Source organism: Vicugna pacos, chromosome X, assembly GCF_048564905.1.
Source record: "Vicugna pacos chromosome X, VicPac4, whole genome shotgun sequence".
Taxonomy (NCBI): Eukaryota; Metazoa; Chordata; class Mammalia; order Artiodactyla; family Camelidae; genus Vicugna; species Vicugna pacos.
Window position 1 is genome coordinate 83,966,019 of NC_133023.1, and position 19,046 is coordinate 83,985,064.

General features: G+C 46.8%; 1 protein-coding gene across 2 annotated transcripts in view; it reads right to left on the reverse strand.

Moving 5' to 3' along the window:
• TMEM255A (transmembrane protein 255A) overlaps positions 1 to 17,862 on the reverse strand; it is a 56,848-nt gene extending 38,986 nt beyond the window's left edge. Inside the window, exons 1-4 of one of the 2 annotated variants that reach the window (XM_006215890.4) lie at positions 17,573 to 17,862; positions 10,780 to 10,922; positions 2,204 to 2,266; positions 13 to 102 (exon numbers count right to left, since the gene is read on the reverse strand). In XM_006215890.4, coding sequence (XP_006215952.1) covers positions 13 to 102; positions 2,204 to 2,266; positions 10,780 to 10,922; positions 17,573 to 17,630 — 354 coding nt within the window. In that variant the 5' untranslated portion in view covers positions 17,631 to 17,862. The remainder of the gene's footprint in view (positions 1 to 12; positions 103 to 2,203; positions 2,267 to 10,779; positions 10,923 to 17,572) is intronic. The other variant, XM_072955565.1, reaches the window with a different exon arrangement.
• Positions 17,863 to 19,046: the final 1,184 nt, after the last annotated feature.

A 19,046-nucleotide genomic window follows, 5' to 3' on the forward strand; every position in this document is an offset into this window, starting at 1 on the left:
AAAAATACTCACGATGTGTCTGGCAGCAAAGACCCCATCAACTATGGCGCAACAAAAGGCCGCAATCACACCAAAGCTGATAAAGACGATAGAAGCCACCAGCTGCGGGGGTACAAAGCAAAAGTGTCTGTTAGCCTTCCACTCTCACCGCTTCCAGAGACCAGGCGATCCCTGAGAGACCAGCAGCCAAATAGAACTCTGGCTGCCACCTCGCAGGGATGCTCTTTTCAGTCCCACGGGATCAGTGGGAGCTGGGGAGTGGGGTGCATAGAAGGGCGGCCAAAGCGCATCTCACATTTTGAGGGCAAGCTAAGAAATTCACTCCATGAGTGGGAGCAACAAAGGAAGAGGAGGCTGAGGAATCAGACTGCGTGGCTCTTCTGTTCTCAGACTCAGAAAAATGTTGGGCTTTTGACATTATGTAGTCCAACTCCCTATTTTACTTATTGTGGAATTGGAGGCTCAGAGAGGGGAGGCAGCATGCACAGCATCATCATCCAGTCTAGAGAAGAGCCTGTCCCCGCCCACTCCTAGTCCACTGTTCTTCCCGACCCCTCACGGTGGGCACGGATGAAGACAGGGGTGATTCTAAGGCCCCTCACAAGCCTTCATGGCCTGGCAACGCTGAAGAAAGACAACACTCAACTTATTAAAGCTTAGGTGTCAAAGACACTTTACAAGGGTTGAAGTCTCCGAAACTGTGTGGTATATATGAACATTTTCAAGTAAGAAAAAATGTTTGCTGGAACCTTATTCTCTGATCATGTTAGATAACAGAAAATTTCATAATTGTCTTCCATTACAAGGGTGATACTCCAATCCAATGTAGGGGTAGGTGTTTCAAGGTGTTTCCAAGGGCAGGGACAGGTGCTGCTTGAGCCTCTGTCCCTGTTGACCCTCAAACACCCTCCTTGAGGTGTTTGTGAGGGAAAGGGGGGGAATTACGTGGCATTAAGCTGCTCTCCAGGAAGGGAGAAGGAGGAAATCAAAGTCAAAGCCACCCTAAGGTTCTCCCATCTCAACAGGCTGGGAAGAAAGACTTAATGCCCTTTGGGCGCTGTTCAGAAACCTCGCCCCATAAATCTCACTTCACAGTGCTACAGAGAATTGGTAAATAATGGATGAAAGATGTCATGAAATTGGCATTATTAGCTGTGCTATGATCAGCTCTACAATTAGAACTCCCCTGTTATTTTGAATAATTTAAACCCAAAGTGCAAACACAACTGGCAGCGGGAGAACCCAGGTGAAATGGAAGAAGAGAACCATTAGAACTCCCCCGAGGGTGATTCCCCACATTGCTGGGGGAGAACATATGGTTAGAGTTCTCTGTCCCTGGAGCTATTACGTTATCTGATTAAACTTGCTGTTAAATAGACCCCATTATCTAAGTCTAGATGCCACAGAGACTTGTACCAGGGGAGCTAATCAGTCCACCATCTGACCACTCACCAGGCATCTTGATTTACAAGCCCATAAAACTGTAATATGCTTGCAGTTGGGTCTATACTTTTTTTCTCTTGCCCTCTAGGAAGCCTTCTCAGGCTGAAGCAGGAAAATATAACAGCTGGCCCTTGTGGGCCCCCATGAGGACGTAGAACTTGGGAAGTTTCACCTCCTGTTACATGCTTACCCTTCTTCTCAACCTTACCACATACTTAGGCTTGAACTAAAGGGAAGGCTTCATAGTTTGATCTTGCCTTCCTGTGCCCTCAATATATTTGTTCTGTTAATTAAATTTCCCTAGATTGGAATTGCCTAAAAGGCAGGAACCCTCTGCGAAAATTCCCCCCAAAGATTATGCATCAGAGAGGAAGGTGTGAGGGTGGCTGGGAAGCCGGGGCTGTGGCAGCGGAAATCACAGGAGCAAAGGCATTGTTGGTGAGGACAATAGCCCGACTGGATAGGCTGGCGCACTCCTTTGAAAGTGAGGAGGAAAGCAAAGGGCAAGCAAGATACAGATTATTTTACACCTGTGACTTAGGGGAGACGAGCCAGGTCACTGAGGGAGCGTCTGGCAAGGTGAGAACCAGTTCCATGTCGCAAGATCACTTTAAGCCAAGTTCCCTGGAGGCTTAGCAGAAAAGTCCAAGTAGCCGTTTCTTTTGTGGCCCCATTTGGGCAACTTTAAGAAATGTGTTATCCATAGAAATGTTGAGCTTTTTCAGATGAAGAATTTGATTTTACGGCGATGAAAACTTACCATCTGCCGCTTGTTCTCCACAAGGTTTGAGCCGATGATTCCAAGGAACGATCCAAAGCCGAGCTGCAAAGCAACAGGGCACACAAAGCATGTGGGAAAATGGTCAGCCTAACCACACGATCATTCCAGCTCCGGGATATGGTTCAGGATAACAGAAAATACCTGAGGTATAGATGCTAAAGCCCATGCAGCTGTTACTTACACAAATACAGTCTGAGCAAGAAAAGTCTTTCTCCCACCATTTGCCAATTTTTCCTTGTGGATATGAATCACACCTAAAAAGAAATTCATGTGCCCAAAAGCAAAAAGTAAAAGTCAACCATCACTTTTCATAGCCTGTTTATTTCAATTTCAGTATCCATTACCTACCATGTAACTGGTGAGTCAGTAAGAGACAGATAATTGTGAAAAGCACGCATTATATTCTGATCATTATCTTTTGTCTGAAAAGAGACCTTCTACCCTGGTGCACGAATTACAAAATAAAGGTTTGAAATAGCAATTTTTGATGCATCTGGCATGCTAATCAAACCCAGGGAGTACTTTAGGAATCAGCAAGCACCTTAACCTAGACTTAAAAAAAAAACTATTTTTTGAAAGCCTGTATTTGTGGTTGACCTACTGCAATTTATGTTAGCACTTATTCACTTCCTCTTCCATCTCTGCTTCATTTATGGACAGAAAACATTCATTAAAGGGTGAACAGAAATGGCAGTGTAAAACCCTGAAAAACAATTTCCTTGTCTAAGTGGCTGGGATGATGGCTCAGTGTAGCAGATCCCACTTTCCTCCCAGTTCTGCCATTAGTGGATTGAGTCTGCCATCCTCAGTTGAAAACAATCACTAACCAATGGCTGTTGACAGGGATGAAAGTGGAAGAAGTAAAAAGTGATGGGAATGGACTAGTAAATCTTAACACAACTCCAGCAATGTACTTACATTTCTCTTTAGCCTCACTAATGACCAGGCTTTCCATCTGCAGCCTTAACCTTGGCTCACAGGGGCAGCTGTTTCAGTCTGAGGCCCCCAAGCCCTACAGCTAGGCTTGGAAATCTAATGGACCCAAAGACTGGCCATGAGCTTGGGGTGGGGCAGTGTAGGGAGACTGGGTAGTTGTCTCAGAAACCCAAGCATGAATGAGAATGAAGGGAAGGAATGAATACAAATTCTCAAGGACTCATTTTGCAGGACGACTCAGCAGCCCCTCTTGAGAAACAGAAACTGAAGAGGATATGCCTCACTCAACAGTTGAACTATGCCTGTCTCCCACCTGGTCTTATTTGAAATGTAATTAAAATGTGTTGTGATTAAGTATAGTGATTAACATCTGCTCACCATCCACCGCCAGATGAACAGATAAAGAAGATGTGGTATATACACACAATGGAGTATTAGTTGGCCACAAAAAAAGAATGCCATCATGACATTTGCTGCAACATGGATGGACCTAGAGATTATCATTACTAAGTGAAATAAGTTAGACAGAGAAGGAAAAATATCATATGATATCACTTATATGTAGAATCTAAAATATGATACAAATGAACTTTTTTACAAAACAAAAACAGGCTCACAGGTGTAGAAAACAAACTTATGGTTACCAAAGGGAAATGGTGGGGAGAGAGAAGGATAAATGAGGAGTTTGTGATTAACAGACACACACCACTATGTGTATGTAAGATAGATAAAAAAACAAGGACCTACAGGATAGCACAGGGAACTACACTCAACATCTTGTAATAATCTATGATGGAAAAGAATCTGAGAAGGAATGTGTGTGTGTGTGTGTGTGTGTGTGTGTGTAACTGAATCACTTTGCTGTACACTGGAAACTAACACAACATTGTGCATCAACTATACTTCAATTAAAAAAATTTTTGACACCACGTCATCAGAGTAGCTTGGCTTCTAACCCCAGCTCTTCCACTTTGTCTGTCCGACTTTGAACAAGTAGACTGACCTCTCTAAGCCTCAGTTTTCTTATCTGGAAAATGGGGACCACAGTAGTGACTATCTTATAGGGTTTTTGTAAGGATTAGCCAGGATGCTACAGCCAAAGAACTCTGCATAGTGCTTAGCATACAGTAAGTACTCAGTAAATGTTATTGTTATAGTGATTATTATTACTATTTTTAAAGACATTTAAATTTTGAGCAGCTCTAACCTGATTTGAGCTGGAAAATCCTGTCACTATTTGCTCTATTTCTTAAGAGTTTTGTATTCTATCTTATCTCCCCTTCCAATATGTTCCCCAGCTTTTATTTTTCAGAAAGAATTCCATGAATAGTCTGTGCTTATGACACTCTGGGCCATTTGTGGAGACTGAGAGAAAGTCAGAGACAGCTTCTTACATGGAAAAGAAGCCCTTTGACTGAACAGTTCATCGCTTTCCACAGATATTCGCTGAATGGCTGCTGAGCCCCAACAGGAGTCTCTGCCTTAAGACAGGAGGCAGAGCCACACACTGTTCCTGACATTCTCAAACCACTCCAATGACAGAGACTGGAAGAGGTGAGCTGAAGCCTCATGGAATTGGCTGGAAAGACAAGGCGCTCTGGGACTGGAAATTCCAGGCCAGCCAGTTACTTACCCCAGTTCCCTCCCCTTTTCTTTCATTCCATTTCTATTCCACTCCGGTTCATTCCATTTTCTAACATTCACTAAGTACTTCTGTCAGATTAATAAAAAGACATGTAGTTCATAGTATAGTGCAGGAGAGACAGACTGCGGGTTAAGGACCACAGGCGAGGTACAAAGAAAACGCTATAGAAGTAGAGAATAATTCATTTTGTGTTATATCCTTGGCTCCTCTACTTATAAACTGTGTGATCTTGGGCTAGTTCCTTAACCACCCTGTGCTCTGGTTTCCTCATCTGTAAATGGGAGTCATAATGGTACCTACCACACAAGACTGCTCAGAGGATTAAATGAGATAAGGTCTATATGTAGCGTGACTTGTATATCAGCTGCTAGGCTGCTAAATACATGGTAAGTCTAAGATTTCACAGAGGAGGAGACATTTTTAGGTGGGATCAAAGATAGGTAGAGTTCACTGGGTGAGAAACTAACATCTATTAAATCCTGGCTGGAGAAATTCACTCATCTGGGTGACAGGGTGATGAACTCACCAGTGTCATTAAAACTACCTTACAACTGAAAAGCATTTTAACTTAAAGAGGCACTTGCCGTCCATTTTGGTCACAGGACTGGTACAGAGGTTGGTGGCGCTCCTAACATTCCCATTTGATAGATAGCAAAATGGAGGCCTAGATGATTGTACGGACTCGTCCCCACTCAGAGCAAGTTCACGGCAGGGCCAGGACTAGCTCTCAGATCCCCTGACTAACAGCTGGTGTTCTTCCAGCCACGCTTTACTGCATTTGTGGCCACTATTAGCAGAATAGTGACCTTCACCGCTGCCCCCTAGGGAAGAAGTTCTCTACAGGGCTGGACTGAGAAGTCCTATTTGAGGAAGAGCTGAGGGGGTGAAAGTAAAGAAGGAAAAGTCAACAGAATTTCCTGAAACTGGGCAGCTGCTTCTAATCAACTGCTTGCTCTCCCAAGGCCTCCGAAAGGTAAGTTCTGTGGTCATCCCTCAGAAACTGCGGGGAATCATGGAATGTTTGGACCTTTGGACCCCCATCTTGACTCCCCATTACCTGAACAAATAACCAGTTTGCTTTGTTTTGGCTGCCTTCCACTTGTAGAGGAAAAAAGACAAATCATTAGAAATCAGTCAGATTCAAGGCCTCTTTCTAGGCTGGGCATTATAACTTAAGCCTATTCCCATCCACTGGGGCTGAGGCTCAAAAGGATTAATCATTCAATAATCATTCAGTATTCATTGGACAGCTATGCTGTGGCAGGCACTGTGCTAGACCTGTGATTTGGAAGCCATGAAGTGAGGTGGGATATGATACCAAGACCAATGAGACTCAGCCTCGAGAAGCTATATTTAGGTAAAGGGGTCCACGATCCCTTTCCTTAATCTTGAAATCCATGAAGCTCTTAAAACCAAAAGGGCTTTTTGTAACTAAGTTGGTGGCAAAACCTGACTTTGAACTGATGTGAGGTTATCTTATAATGTTTATCTACTTAGTATAAAAATTCACAGTTTATTATAGAAAGATGAAGGGATTTGATTACGGGGTAGATCTCAAGACCCCATTGGGATGTTAGATAATGTATGATATATGCGCTGTGTAATCTTTCTGAAATTAAACAAGTCTAAATTTGAAAACACATCTGGATTCAGATAAGGGATTGCAGACCTGTATAAACAAAGGTAAATGAAAATACAGCCCGACTTCTCACACAGGAGAATGTGAGTATTTTCTAAGAACCATGAGTAGGAGGAATCTATGGTAGGGAGTTCAAAGATGGTAGACACCACTGTGGATCCCAGTGGTTGAGAAATGTCCTAACTGTGAGTTTAAGTTGGGATAGGACAGAGTATTTAGATAAACAGAGAAAGCATTCAGGGAGGGCATTCCAACCCAAGTCATGTTCAGAGGACTATGAATTGACAATCTGGGCAAAAGAGAGGTAGGGGAGCCCAGGCCTAGGGTGTCTTCAGAGAGCTTTGAATGACAGTGCTGAGGCAGCAGGAAGCCAATGAAGGTTAATCTTATCTAGCCAATCAAAACTCAAGTCTCATCTTTGAAATGTACTTACTAAGCTAGGAACTTTATCTTAGAATGATCTTATAGTTTAGAAACATTTTCAACAAGAGGTGGAAAAAAATTCTGCCTAATTCACAATAAACCACCAAATCCCAGTACCCGGAGCTCCTTACATTTCCTGAACATTCAAGTTAGTCAAAACTTTGTTGGATTTATCAAGAGTCTTCACATGTGAAGCAGACGCTGCCCTGGCCTAGAGAAGGTTTCTGGACTACTGATTGTTCTTCATGAGCCCTGTTGTCTCTGTCTCCTATTATCCCATGGTAATACTGATGTAATTTTTGATTAACAAACCCCCCCACCTGGGAAATAGGCAGAAACTCCTGATTTCTTTCCTGAAAGAAAACCCAGGCTGTGTGGGCCCTAGCAGTACAACAGCTGAGGGAGAGAGTGCTAGAATGAAAGCCCTGATCAGGTGGCCAACTCCATCTTGTGGGTTGCATGGGAAACACATTTAGAGGCATCATTCTCCTGGATCAAAGGTTAAGAGAGTTACAGAGGTGCAGGCTCTCTCCCCTGACTTTTTCGGCTTCTTACAACACAGGTTCTTCCTTTTTTAGGAGGAGGTTCTGCCTCCAGAGTAGAAAGCTCACTGGAACTCTTCTGCAATGGAATAGGTCTTGAATATTCAAAGGCAGTACAAGTCCTAAGCCAGTTTGTCTTTCTGTGCTGGTTTTCATGTTGAAAAAAATTGTACAGTTCAGCCTGTACAGATTAGCACACCTTTAAAAATGCATGTTGCATATGTGTCTTTGGATGATGATAACACATTCCAGCTCAGGGAGAGTAGCAAACACCCTATCAAAATGCACCTCCCTGTACAAGGGCATCTCATTTGGCAAAATAAAGATGCCTCAGAAAAGTTTCGTGTGACTTAGAGTTCTGCAAATATAGTCACATTTTGAAATGCCTGAGATCTCAACATTGAAACGAATTGCATGGTAAGTCTTCTTTTAATCTAATAAACTGCTCCCTAATTTGCCTGTTTTAAAAATTTAAATTCTCATGTACAGCTTTAACCAGAGTCACCAATAATCTGCAGAGTTCCCATTAACCTGACATTTTTTCACAAGTCTATATAATGGTCATTTATATTCCTACCGACCAATTGATAGTGCAGAATCTTAAAATATCACAGTATGGTCATTCTGGTTTTACTGTTTTAGTGTTCCAGGTGGTTGCTGATCCACCTGAACTACACTCCCTTGGAGTGTTCATTAAAATGCACTCCGAGGTAGGGAAACCACTGGCTCAGAGTTTGCACAGCACCTCTCTAATAACCAAACTATTCAATTAGTGAAAGCACTGCATGCTCACATAAGTCTGGATTCTCAGGAGTTTATTGTTTCCGAGGTATGAGTCGTTCTTGCATTTGTTACAAATGACCTGACCTATAAACTCAAATGGATTTTTCTGGTCTTCAATCTGCAGTCTTCCCCCTTCACTTTCTATAATTAAAACCCATTTTAAAGAAACAATCTACAGGAACTATAAAAGCAAAATTTTTTAGGTTAAACCATAGGGCACACTGCTAGGGATGGCTCTCCTATAACATTTCCAAACGAGCTCTTAGTCACACACACACACACACACACACACACACACACACACACACACACGCCCCCAGCGCTTTAACTTCCAGCGCTAGCTGAACATCAGGTACTCGAATAACAACAATCACGCGCCCTCCTTCCTTTGTTAATGTATTCCAACCCAGCCACCCACAGGCAGATATTCCACAGAGAAGGTTCAGAGCCCCCGTTCATGAATAGCAGTTGCTACTCTTAAATGACACGGAAAATACCTTCCCCCACCCAGGGAGAGTCTGAATCTTGGCTTGAGCAGTGGCTCATCAGTCAGAAATCTTTTACTAAATGCAGCTACCTGAAGCACACAAAGTCACGCAGACCCTATAAATTGCTTTTCCAAGCCACCAAAATGCAATCTTACCCCTCTTCCTCCCTCCACTCCCCCTTCTTGTGTTTAAAAATAAAACCCAATTTTGCTGACGACTGGTTTTCTTGCCTCACCACAGGAAGTGGACGGGGTGAGTTCTCACATCACATGCTTAACAGAGGGCACCAAACGGTGTCTGTGGGACACCTGCCCTGGGTTGGGGGGAGCCCTGCCTGCCAGAGACCTGTGAGGAAGGAGCTTCCCAGGCGGGGCGGGCAGCCTTCAGCCGCGGGGAGGCACAGCCCACGTCAGGCCCCTGCTTGGCTATAGGGCTATTGAGGAGGCTGACTGTGGAATTGGTGACCTAGGCAACAGGCGTCAGGCTTGGTCACTCACAGCGCTGGCTTCTCAAAGGCATCCATCTTTAATCCCTTCCCCTTCCTTTGCTTCTCTCTCCAACCCCCGCCTCTCCAGAAAAAAAAAGAGAGAGAGAGAACGAAAAGAAACAAAACAACAACAAAGACGTCTGACCTCTTTGCTAACCTAAAATGAGAAAGAAAAAAAACCAACCATCCTAAAGTTCCCTTCCCTTCTCTAGCAGTTACAGTTGGGAAGTCATTTAATTGAGATTAAAAATATGATCCAAACTTTAGAGTTAGGTTTTTGGGTTGAACAGCAGTGTGTGTAGATCCAAATGAGGTTTTTGTTTGTTTCTCCCCCAGCTTTACTGAGGTGTAATTGACAAATAAAATGGTATGTATTTAAAGCATACAACATGATGATTTGCTATAAAATGAGGTTTTGTGTGCAGGGTTCAATGGTTTCCAGAGTGGACTGCAGGCACCCCAGGGACGGGGAAAATAATCCACTGAAATGTGGAAAGAAACTACTTGAACTCTCATTTCTTATTTTTCACTTATCTAAAAGAAGAAGAAAGAAATTATATGTTACATATTCAATAAACAGACTGTCACTGGCGCCCTCCGTTGGTGTGAATGCCAGGTGACAAGGCGAGCTGTCCTTCTGGAGGAGGGCAAGTTCCAAGCAGCAAAGGGTTGGTGGTGGGGCAGTTTACATATGCCTGGACAGTCTTATCTAGTCTTAACTAAACTAGTCCCAACAAAACAGACAAGCGGTTTGGAAAGACTCCTGTTGAGAAATCGCAAAATGAAAATGACCCTAATAATGTAAACACAGCGAGCAAGAGGAAAATGACAGAACTGACACTTGGAACTCTCAGGGTGAGCTCTTTGTCAGCCACGCTGTGAGATCACGTTAAAAACCAGTGACGACAATGATGATCTAAACATATCTGATAAGAAGTCAGCCAAAAGTAGTCAAAATTATCTAGGAGGCTATTTGAAATAAGGATTTATAATCACTCTCTTTAATGACAGACTTCATGTGAAGTGCATGTCATTCTTCAAAATTTTAGTATTAGTATGAAGATATTAAACATTAATGTATATTTCATTTTATCAAATTTTTGCATTTCCTTTTTTGTATGCTTGATGAACATGTATATAATTTGTAAATGAATAAATATACATATTTTAGGAGTAACTATTTCACAATTTACCTGATAGGAGGGCAGGATCACTTGGGAGATCAGTGCTGTAGGTCATAGACTGTCAGGTTGCCAAGGTCCTCAGATTTCAGGTAAGATCAGGTGACCTCTATTATATACAGGAAAGCAGATGCCCAGAGAGGAAAGGACCTCAGCCTAAGGTTAACACTGCTAGTTAGTAACATCTCCTAGATCAGAAAACCGAGGACATGACTTGCTAGTTAAGAGACGAGGCTGGGATTCTTCTGTTTCTTAGTCCAGTGCTCTTCTAAACGGGCCCAGAGTGGCCTCTCTATGTAAACGTGGAGATATGTAAAGGGGGAAAGCTGAGCAAACACAAAAACTCAGACAGAATTGAAAACCATCAGAGTAGAACCCGAATGTCTGTAGCCAGCAAGCTACTGAGACCTACCTATGAGTTCTATACTTACAATAACTCCCGGGTAATAACCTCCAACAGTCACATTCTGGGTCCTGGTGGTTGCAGCGAGGCCCACCGTGAGAATTAGCACGGACACAATAAGCAAAGTCACGGTGACATAGATGGAGTTTCGTTTCCTCCGATTGAAGGCTCCTGAAAACACACGGAGAAACAGAAATTGCTTATCTCAGTGAGAGAAGGGATGGACTTAGAAGAATCACTAGGAAGGTTCTCCTTTCCTACTCCAACTGGTGACTGGGGTTATCTCTGGGGAGTGGGATTCTGGGGAAGAGATAGAGCTCTAGTTTTTTTGCAGCCATCAGATGCCACGTTTGCAATAATAATAATATATATATTTCCAGTTTGAAAATAAACAACAGAAGAAATCATACCAGTTATGTAAAACCAAAGCTAAACAAATTTTCTGCTTTTGGCATTCTATAAAAGATGTGTCATACCTATTTAGTGGAGTGGTTTTCTAGGCCAAATTACAAGGCATATGATAAATGGAAAGTGTACTGTGGAGGTATTAAATGAAAATATTTTACAGTCCTCCGCTCTACCAACTGAGCTATCGAAGGCCCCGGCTAAATGAAAATATTTTAAAGCCAAGATGCAACTAAGAAGAGTTTTTTCATAAGCTGAAGATACGAAATTTCATTTTCAGTGCAAACATCAGAAGCAAGCCGGGTACTGGGATTTTTTTCTTTCATTTATTTCTGACATTTGCCACCTCATGTATAAACTTTAAAATGGTGTGTTGGCAAGATTTGCCATATAACAAGTGTGTGTAATAAACTAAGTCTTTGGAGGCTATTAGTCCACAAAGATGTGTATCGGGGGAGGTAGATGGAGAGGATTATAACTTATACCGTTTAGGCTTATGTGAGGGTGACATAAATACGAATGATGAGAAACCCATTCTCCTACTCAGTGCTTATCAGACATGATAGCGCAGACCAATATTTTTTTCGAAAACAGGCTTATTAAGCCAGATAGAAAAATGGTATCTAGACTCGCTTTTCAATTTAATTTTTTTTTTAAGGAATGGAGCACCACTCAACACTCTGAATGCGTTTCTCTGGCACAGGAGGGGGTTCTCAACAGGAAAGACCAGGGATGAGTTACCACCTAGGCATCATCATAAAAATAAGCAACTGGGGGAATTGCTATGAGAGACCAGTTCTCCAGTGGGTAAGATGAAGCGGTGGGGAGCCTGATAATGGGGTCGCCCACCCAGGTGACTAGGCTGTCGTTTATAGGCCTAAAGAGGCCACTGGGGACTGTTCCGAGGACCCTGTCATTCTGGGAGGCCTCACTGCAGCCTCAGGAAGCAGCTGCCGGTGAAGCCGCCCAGACTGCACCACTGGGACGGAGGGGAGAGGGGATAAAGGAAGGGGGAGGGAGGCGAGAAAAGCAGCAAGACCCCGGAGGCCTGCTGGTGGTGAGAGGGAGGGGCTGCGGCTGGCCATGCAGCCCCGGGCAGATTCCCCCTCCTCGAAGAGAGAAGAACGTCAGGAGCGCCCCCCTGGCTGAGCCCACCAGCCATCTCGGCTCCCCTCGTGCGGTCCCTGCCCAAGGCTCCAAGGGAGGGGGGAGGGGCTGGCGGTCTCTCCCCTGACGTCAGCCTGGAAAGTGAGGGCCGTGACTCATCAGGGTCATTTCTAATACGATACTATTCTAAGACCATTTTACATCGAAATGTAGAGTGGCTTGAGCGTTTCGAGGCACCCACAGATGAAAGCGCCACATCACACCTTGGGAGGAGAGGTAAAGAGAGTTGGGAAACGAGGCTCCTCTGGGAGGGGGGGTTGAGTCCAGCCTCTAGGGGAGAAAACAGAAGGACCGCTTGAGACACCTGTGACATCAGGGCCCTTTGTGTGAGAGGGCTATTTGGGATGCAAATGGGGAGGGGACTTCTGGTAAACACTAGGAGCCCAGTGGGAGACTCCAACTGCGAAGGGTTGGGGGGGGGAGGAGCAGAATTGGTTTCTCCTGCTTATCTGAAGGTTAGTTATCCTTCCTCGAGATTCCTAGGGATCCTAAATGAGTCTTTAAACCGAGGTCCCTAAGTCCATTTGATGATGGGCTGCTTCTCAGTGAATGTGCTTGTTGGCTCCACAGAGGGGCTCTAACACGAACTTACCAACATCACCTCCCAGTCCTGTCTGCCTTCTCCTTTGTCACTCACACCATCTTGGCCCTCCCCAGCCCCAAACTGGCAAAACAGAGTGAGGAAACATCTGGATACACCGAGAGTACCTTTGTGACACACCAAAGTGTCTCAACACCTCACAGGGAAAACACATCGCCTTAGAGACTGGATTTGGGGGAGTGTGTGTGTAGTGTGTACGGGTTTTCTAAATGTCGTGGGTATCACTCGTCTGCTCCTTCCCCGCCAACTGGCTTCTGATCTTGTTCACAGCTCTTGGGTCTCCTTTGCAAATATCACTCTAACTCTTAAAAGCACAAGAGCCAGGTCAGAAAAGTGACTCAGCAAACCACATGGTGTCATTTGAAAATCTTTTTTTTTTCCTCCTGCTTTAGAAGTTGAATTGAAAATCCAGTCAGTTGAGAAACCCAGGCAGAGATCCTGCAGCTCCACAGGGGCCTTGCCTCCAGATAGGATTAGCTTTGGATAAAATTCCTAAGAAAACTCTCCCTTGACTATTCTCTGTCCCTTCACGCCCTCCCCCAGGTCACCCCTTATTTTACACCATAAGGACTAAAACTGCATAAAATGAAGTTATTTCTAGTTGCACTTGGGGAGTTGACCATTGTAAGGAACCCCAGGGTGAATCCTTTCGACAAGTGTCACCCCTCCGTGTATCTTTAGTGTCAATTTGACTTAAAAGTCGCATCTACTGAGAGCAAGAGGCACCGGTCTTCTGAAGGTGTGGCCCAGGCTCCCAAAAGGCAACTTAGTGTGTCTGCTTAGGACATTTTCCTGCTGGTTGTTTTATTTGAGAAGGGAGAATTAGAGCTCTGTTCTTATTAGGGTACAATGTGGGACCTGCCTTAGATGTTCCTGTAAACACAGGAAAACCTTATTCCGATTTTGTTTAGTAAATAAACATATCAAAAAACCTCAGACACCATGAGGTACTTAAATAAAGGAGCAGGTATTTGAAAACAGCGCCCATCACCGTGTCTGATACCGAGTGAACAGTCAATACTTGTTGAATAAACAAGAGGCAACATCTCAGAATCGCTTCCCTTCTCATCAAAAAGACTGTGGGGGCCATTGGGTGAATAAATATGGGCGACGCTCATAGAATTGATTTTTTAAAACAGGGTACACCCAAGGGCTCCCCAGAACTAAAAGCCTTCTGGCCAACTAGGGTCACAACCCCAATGTCTCTCACTGGCCTGTCTACTTGGCGCCCAGTGTTTTTCTATTTAGGCAACAACAACCACCCCTGCAACCAACAGCAGTGGGAGAGTCTGAATCCCGTCACTGCCACCCCCCCCCGCCCCCAGCAGCCTCCCTGCAGAACTACTGCAGCCCTCCCTCTCTGCAGTGCCCCACCTCCACCCCAGATTCGTGACGACCAGGATGCTCTGCTCTAAAAGCGCCCAATTACTTGCTGTCTCTACCCTTCCAAACACAGCCAGCTTCTCCCTCCTCTATGTTCCCCCCCTGGTCAGAGCCCCAACCTGCACTGCAGTCTTTGAACCTGAGTCCCTCCCTTCCTTCAAAACCTGTTCAAAATTCACCTCCTCCAAGAAGTTTTTCTTGATTAAGCTCATTCTACTCTAACCACTCATTATTTCATGTCCCTGACTTCCTAGATACTGCACTCAGTATATTAATTATAACTACTACAATTCCAATTGTAGTTGTGGGTCTGGTCCACAACCCATGATGTCCACTAGTTCCAGGATTATGTATCTGACAGGAACCAAAGAGTGGGTTGCCAGAAGGCAGGATGATTGTCTCTGCTCACTTGTTTTTTACCTTGTACATGTTCTTGATTCCCCCTTGATTACAGGGTATGGAATCTCTATCAGAGTGCAGCAAGGATGGAGGCCCAGTATACTGTCCTGTGCACTACGTTGTTGCTGACTGACTAATTCTTCGGGCAGATATTTGAACCAGTTAGGATTTGCTTACCTGAGTCAGCTTTGCCACACAGGGAGGGTCCCAGGAAGTCCCAGCATTGAGCATCCGTGGATACAGGTGGCTGCCCACACAAGAGCCTGAAGGCTCTGCCAATCTCCCAAACATTTCCTTAAAGGTGCTGAAATCCCCCCTTTGGGCAGTTCTTTGACCAGAGACACCCGAGGCCACCAGTGGATTACAAATGTGTTATTTACAAGGGAAGGAGCGCCCCGCTGTAGTGGAGGTGCCTTAGCGCCTGGGGGCGGTGTTGCCAAAAGGGAGATGGGGGTTGCTGGGAGTGGGATGAAGGGGCGCTGGAATCAAATTACCAGCCAAGTGCCTGCTCCGATCGGAGCCTTGGACTAATCGCTCATCCCCAGGCAGCCGGCAAGCATAGAGTGCAGGCACCTTGGAGCAGTGTGTGTCTGTGTATTTTATATTTTATTGTTTTGGCTGCGATTGTGTACTGCCTGTAGAGGGAATCCCCTCAGAAATGCTGCCCTTGGAGGCTGAAACACTAACCCACCCACCCCCACTTCCCCTCCCCCCATGCAAGGGAAGGTGGCGTTGCCAGGACTGAGTTAAGTGGGAGTAGCTCCTAAACAGCCTAGACGCTGATTCAGGCCTGGGCTGTGCGGGACCAGCGCCAGGGAACTCCGAGGATACTCCCCTGTCCAAACTCTGGAAACCCAGGACTACCACCGACTCGGGAATTTGCTAGTGCCCTCGGTCTGCGGGCTTTACGAAGCCGGCTGCGCGGAGCGGGCTCGCGCGTCCATATGGGATCTGTGACTCTTTTCCCGCAGTGTCGACTCTGGGCTGGGCGAAGCCCACTCATCTTCTTGTTGCGCAGATCTTTCGGAAAACGCGTGATTGGCTGAGGGCCCCTGGGAGCCGGAGAAAGAACTCTCTTCATCTTGCTCCCCAGCACACAGAGCAGCGTGCCAAGGAGCAACGCTTTAAGTCCGGGGCCCCTAACCTGCCCACTCCCAAACCGGCAGACGGGCGGCGCTGGGGGCCGCGTTTGCAGGTGGTTGTGGCCCGCTGAGGGGATGCGCGCGGCCGAAGCCTCGCACTCTTCCACCCAGCCCTCCCTCGCGCACCAGCCTGGCGTCGGGGAGCCAGGGCTGCGTTGGCGCCACAGCTGGCCAAGGTGAGGAGTGCACTCTGTGTGCGTGCGCGCGTGTGCGTGTGTGTGTGTGTGCGCGTGTGTTGGGGAGAGAGCTGGGGGGGAGTCTGGTACTGCTGGGTTCTGGATTCGGACCCGAGTCCTTGGCCTCATTTGTACCACGTTGCAAATAACTACGCCCTTAAAAAAAAAAAAGAGCAAATTCTTATACAGAATATGCAAAACCATTGAAAATATGGATCTTTCCACCATCCAGGAGATAACACTTTCTGGGGCCCCTGCGGTGAACGAATTCTGCTGAAACTGAGTCTTTTGCAAGCAGTAGGGCGCTCACATAGGGGGTTCAGCCCTCTCCCTTGCCCCCTCCCCTCGATGTTCCCGCAAATTCTTCGGAGAAGACCTGAGCAGACTGGATGGCAAGAATTCGGGACGGAGGGATTTTGCAGAATGTAAAGTATGTTGGAAAGAGAGAATTCGATTTGGTTCAAGTATATCCGAGGCGAATTTTAAGATTAGGTGGGATCATGGTTTGACAATCCCCTCCCGCTCTCCTGGGCTCCAAATTAATTTCTCCGCCCAGTGAAATCATAGGGCTTGGGAAGGTGCCTAAAAGCTGACGGGGACTGGCGGGGGGGGGGGTAGGGTTGTTTGTTTGTAACTACCAAAAAGCAGCTTCGAGGGGCAGCCAAGTTGGTGCCTGGAGGTAGCTGTCCCCCAGTTTCCATAAGGAAAGATATTGAACCAAATCAAGCTAGTGGGTTCCCCCCTCCCCCTCCCTTCCACCCAGAGTGGGAAAGCGCGACTTCAGAAGATGCGCGGGCTCGAGCGCTGGCTCTTTCTTTCTCGCGCTTTCACTTGTTTCCCCCCCCCCCCTTTTCACACTAACGCACATTCCGTGCATTTGGAGCAAAATAGGAATCAAATTCAAGGAATGTTGATCCTGCCGCTGCAGACGGTCAGGCTGGGCTTTCTTGAGTGATTCCTCAGGAATTCCCCTCCTGCCAGCCCCTCTCCTTTCTTCTCTCCCCCTCGCCCATCCCCCAGGGTTGCGCAAACCCCCCCATCAGCGAGGTGCAAGTCAGGCCTCCCCGTACTGCAGCTCTGAATTTCAGGGCAGCGTCGACAGAGTTGGGAGGGGGCGAGGACCCTGCTTCTTCTAATTATCGTTAGTCGCGAGCTCTTAGAAGTGAAGGGGACTTTGCAAAGAGGGAGCGTCGAATGGAAAGCGAAGGCGCAGGTTGCAGGGAAGTGTTTTGATCCCCAGACAGCTGGGATTTACCACCAGCTGCAAGTCTGTCGGCACACGCACACAAACACGCACACACCCGCACTCCGGGGCAGGGATACTCCGACGCAATCTGGGCGCTCAGATCTCCGCGCATCGTCCCCGCCCCCGCCGGGCCGCTCCCCTGGGGCTCTGGTCCGAGACTCCGAAGCTGGGGCGCGCGGACCCCCTCCCTCGCCCAGCTTCCCGCTCCTTGGCTGTCGGAGCGGCCGGGGCGCTCCTAGTCCGGAGGGCAGCGCACTCACCCCTTGCCCGCCGCCGCCCCTAGGAAGGGCGGCTAGACTTACCCATGGAATCCGGCAGGGACATGTCGCTGGACCGCTGCTGAGTCAGGGACTGATGCATGGTGAAAGCTGCCCTGTGGCCCCGGTCCCCGAAGCTGCTTCACGCGCCCCCGGCTCAGGGCGCCCCGCAGAGCATCCTACTCCGCGGCGGCTGCCGCTCCCGGTACCTCCCGAGAGCTGAGAGAGGCTGCCTCTGGTTGCGAGCTGCAGCCCAAGTGCCGCCTCCCCCTCCCCCTCCCCTCTTCTCCCTCGCTCCTCTCCTGCCTCCCTCTGCTCCAGGAGGCAGCAGCATTGGCGGTCCGAGCAGCGACGTGCGCTTGCGCAAGACCCCCCTCCTCCCTCCCCCTCGGCCCCCCCATCCTAGTTATCCACCTCCCAGCCTCCAAAGCCAGACAGGGAGCTGTTTTAGCCCCTTGAGGCCAGGGCTGCGCAGAGAAAGAGGGGGAGGCTACAGCCTGGGGCCAACCGGCCTTCTCTGTAGTTTGAAGAGGGTCTTGGGCAAGCATCTTGTTCTAGTATTTATAATTGGGGAGAGGGCAGAGTAAGAGGTTCAGAGCTGAGAACACACACACAGAGACACACACACATTTGTGTAGGTTTGGTCTTAGTGCTTCCAGAATGACATAATGGAGCTGGAGATGATCCAGAGAAGGGCCACTCTATAATCAAGGAATGGGGGAGGGAGAGGGGGCTGCCATATGAAGATAGATTAAACAAATGCAGACTCTAGTCTAGAAGGATGAAGTCTGGGAAGGGATGTGACTAGAGTGTATAAAATTATGCAGAGATGGAGCAAGGGAACACAGTCTTATTCACCAGATCTGAGAATTCTAGAACCAACAGCCCCCTAAGAGCTAGAAGGAGATTCAATTAAAGCAAATATGACTCTGTATCAGCACCCCTGTTTGTGCTTTTGCTCCAGGCTCTTTTATGTCAAGGATCTCATTTTCTCATCACAGCAGCCATGCAAGGCAGGAAGAAGAGGTATTGATAATCCCATTTTACAGATGAAGAAACTGAGTCTCAGAGAAAGGATGAAAATTTCCTGTACTCACTCAGCCAGTAAGTGATAGAGGTGGGATTTGAACCTAGATCTGTTGGACTCCCAGGTCAGTGCTTCTCCTGCTACGGCAGCTGAAAAGAAATGTTACTCTACATTGCATACTGAGAGCCTAAGGAATTCATTAGCCCCAAGAGGTGCAACAGGATGAAAATACAAATAGTCTTGAAAAGAGTGAGAAAGTTATGGCTGACAGATCTACTGTGGATTGCTAAGGGAAACGGGTTGTGGTAGGAATGTTCTTGATCTTGGAGAACAGCCACATCCTTCCCCAGCCTGTCCCTCCAGACCCCATTAGGATATTGGGCTGGAATCACTATGCCCTTGGCCCAGAGGGTGGTTCTGGTGTCCCCCAAACAGCAGCAGAATAGGATGAGGCCTCCTTGGAGTGCCCTGAGGCTTCTGCCTGGTGGCCAA